Source organism: Vanessa atalanta, chromosome 5, assembly GCF_905147765.1.
Source record: "Vanessa atalanta chromosome 5, ilVanAtal1.2, whole genome shotgun sequence".
Taxonomy (NCBI): Eukaryota; Metazoa; Arthropoda; class Insecta; order Lepidoptera; family Nymphalidae; genus Vanessa; species Vanessa atalanta.
Window position 1 is genome coordinate 12,273,744 of NC_061875.1, and position 3,995 is coordinate 12,277,738.

The window sequence follows — 3,995 nt, forward strand, 5'->3', positions numbered from 1 at the left end:
GTGTGTAAATATCGAGGAGAATTAATGACACATTTAGAACGAAGCGTGAGTTATTAGCACGGTCTCACATCGTTTATAGTTTTTAGAATTTATTGATTTTATTCTTTTTTATTGTTTCTTACAACGAAGTGTAATGAAATACATTATTACAATACGTGTACCGTAACACGATTAAAACTTATATTTTGTTTATTCACGATCGCTATGACTAAGATTCTCTTGGTTTAGAATAACACAAATCGATGTTTAGATCGATGCATGTAATTAAGGTTCCACCCACCGCGTGCGTTTAAAATTGATAGTCCGTGTCAATGTGAAATGGAACGCAGATAACAAACGGGCAGACATCATTTCATATCCAATTACAATCGGCTCACGAATTAACTATTCATTAACCAACCATTCGATCATTGCGCATATTCAAGTATGTATTCGACTACGTTTTTTATTATTTTAAATTGTATTTCAATTTCTCTTAGTGCGAAAGTGACATGGTTACCTAATACGAGCTTCAATTTGCCGAATAATTTTAAGGATGGCAAACTACCTTGTTCAAAACAAACAGTAATATTCCCAGAAAGTCTTGCTAACGCGATTCAAATAGAGTCTGGTACATCAGTGGGCGGATTTGTATTACCACTGGAAGGAGAACTGATTTTAGCTGAAGGCGTAATTGAACTTGGACCTTTTGCAGATGTAAATTGTACGAGTGAAAGCAACTCGTATTATACGGAGAAGTCTATCTCACTTTGGGCTCAACCAGATGTGTGGACCTCGACTAAATTTAATAAGGCGACTCCAGATGCTGAAAGGGTTCCTTGTTTTGATGATGTCGCTGAATTTCCAAGCAATACTGATTTTACAGTTATTTTACCAGATGAGACTCAGAGAATTCAAGGAATCAAAATAAATGGTGAAAATTTGGATACAGTGCAATTTAAAGATTACGTCACAAAACAGTCAGATCAAACTCAGCAGTTTGTTCTGAATAAAAACGAAGACACTGGAATTGTTATAGCACGAGGTCATTGCACGTCACTGGCAGGATGTCCATGTCAAAATAACATTTTGTCAATTGATTGCTCAGCTAAATTTTGCCCTATACCTTCCTGTATTAATCCAGTTCAACCTATTGGACATTGTTGTAAGATATGCGGAGGCACTATAGCTCTTGATATCGATCGAAGTTTTGATATAACAACATTTAAAGAGCAAGTGGGAAGAACGATCGATAGTTTTGGAGAAAATAGTCTGATTTATCACGTTGGAAGACTTCCACCAAATAAAGTGCAGCTCGTTGTCGTCGAGAAGAACGAATATAGTGGAACTAGTGCTGAAGTCGTTAATGCTATTGCTTATAACATGGAGAAACACATAGTTCATCAGATGCAGATTAGTGGGAGCCCTCTTTACAGATCAGGTCTGGGAGGAAAGATATTTGTGTCAATGTTTTTCACAGTAATTTTAGCAATGGTCGGTATATACATTTACTATTATAGATTACCAGAAATTAGATTCCCAATTATAGGGCGAAGCCACCCCAGCTTTTTTTCAAGGTTCGATCGTAGAACTGAGAGTGTGGTTTCTTTGACTAGAAGAGATTCAGTAGCACCAATAGGATCTAGCATAGGTACTGCCTTTAGGAATCCGTTATATGACTCAAAAAGGAAGAATTTAATTGAAGAGTCAGTTATGGAGGATTAGGAATGGTATTAAACTTTTAATCATATATTTATATTTTGTGTCGAATTCTAAAATGTATTTTTATTGTATGGAATCATTGTTTGAAAGCTAAACTTAATAAGGCTAAAGTTTAAGCAACGTAATACAGAAAAGTCATCATGGAAATGGATCCGACTGATAAAAGTTTTAAGTAAACATTTTAAACAAACCGAGAGCAAAGTTTGGACAAACAGCACAGAAGTTGGAAACTCAACAATATCTATGGAATATCAATAAAGCCGAGGAGAAATTTGATCCTGCTTAGTCCAATATTGAGGCACTGCCCTTTGTGTCTTTGCCTTTTCTCTGCTAAATGTGAACTCAATCAATAGTATTGGGTTTCTTCAAAACAGCTCAAAAGACGGGACTGTCATGAGAGTCGTTAATCATTTCTCTTTAATGCTAGTACGACGAAAGAGAGTGCAAAAGAATTTCTTACGTTTATACATGCGTTTATTGTTTATCTCTATCAACCGACAATCTCGTCATTAATCAAACATTTAGTTCATGTGGCGATCTAATTATTGCATGATACATTAATTAATCGTGTAACTGTCAAAAAATATATGTTTCGTAGAAAACAGTTGTTATAAAAAATAAAAAAGTTTTTATTTATCATAGTATGCATAGCACATTTCTAAGGTTGGGACTCTCTAGTGAGTATAATACTAGTGTCAGAAGGGTGTTGCTTAATGTGTGTAAATCTCAAATATATGCTATATTATGTAATATTATTTTAATAAAGCAAGACTATTTTTTTATGTTGAATGGTTAGTATAATGGTTAGTAATGCATAGTATTTTATCAGCGCACTCTAAACATATGAACGTTCAATCCATTTCAACATGGAACAAAACGCGTACTCACGATCAGGCATTGTCGCTTGCCCATTGTTTTTGTGAAGACTGATTTATGTCTCTTCCCGCGTTACGCGAAACGTCAACGACACCTACGATGACGTTCAGACGTTCAGTAATGACGCCAGACAGCTGTATCTGGTGACGCGTATTTTTAGCTCAATCCCTATGTGAGGTTTTGGTTTATCTTTATTTATCACTTATCATTGGTTTGCTGATTTTTTAAATATATTTAAAGAGATTTTACATTTGTGTCACACTGATATTAAAGGTTACATCAAAGAAATTTTAAAACACTTCGTAAAATATTGTAAGTATTAACGTACTAACATTAATTCTAAATAAAACCTTAATATACTAATGGTACTTGTTTGTTGTAAACAACGATCTTCTTTAGATCTTCTTAAATAAAATATTTATGAGTGTTAAATGAGCTTAATTTTATTTGAATTCATCTTATTCCTATAAAACTATTATAACTATTTCTGTGCGTATATTTTATATATAGAGCAGATACACTTTAGAATTTATTAATGAATTTATCATTAATATAACTTTCTGTTAGTCGCATAAGCCACTAAATGTTAGTAGCTATAAAATATTAGCCATAAAACTATTTCAAGTATCGAGCCCTTGGGCGTTTATCATAGCCGGCTAAGTCAGGCGCAACGATGCCTGCACTCGAGTATTATAAATTTAAATGTAGGTTGTAATTGCTAGCGACGATTTATTAAATATGTGTTTGTTACACGTAGTATTATACTATTCTTATACTTATGCTTCATGTTATATTTATGGTTGGCCTGTTTTTCGTAGACTTTTACCGATAACAGCGGTCACTTAACTTCTTTTTCGTGAAACTACATCGCTGTGCAGATATTGTATTATGTAAGATATTGACTATTATGTTATATTTATCTTTATATTATTATTTGTTTATTTATATAAGCACGTTGCAGGTGCTATCAGTGTGTGTCATAAATAAAGTTATATTTTACTATAGTCTAGTTTTTATACAACCTATTGATCATAGTACAATAAGTGGACTCACATTCACATACGATGAATACTTCGTACTTTCGTTTATTTTTAAACGGAATTCATCTACCTTTCCTAATATCTAATCACCAAAAACTTCAAATATATAAAAAAAAAAATATTATTTTAAATAACATATATAGTGTTGATTATAATTATTTTTTTGGAGGCAAAGAGCCATAGTTACGTTGTATTTTATTGTATTTTGGTCAGTATTGCTTATACAGTTTTATAAAAATAAATAGTCATTGGAAAAATATAGTAAGAATTAATGCAGGCTAATAAAAATATTTTTTAATTGCATGCGAATAATTAATTACAATAATCATAATTATTATTATGATAAATGTAATTTTTTTTATTTTTTTTCCACTACTG

At 32.4% G+C, this 3,995-nt stretch overlaps 1 protein-coding gene across 1 annotated transcript; it reads left to right on the forward strand.

Moving 5' to 3' along the window:
- The first annotated feature begins 366 nt into the window (after positions 1-366).
- On the forward strand, positions 367-3,579 carry LOC125064312 (protein amnionless). The gene has a single exon (XM_047671278.1). It carries the CDS (start codon positions 427-429, stop codon positions 1,702-1,704), a length of 1,278 nt encoding a protein of 425 aa, XP_047527234.1. The 5' UTR covers positions 367-426; the 3' UTR covers positions 1,705-3,579.
- The last annotated feature ends 416 nt before the right edge of the window (positions 3,580-3,995 follow it).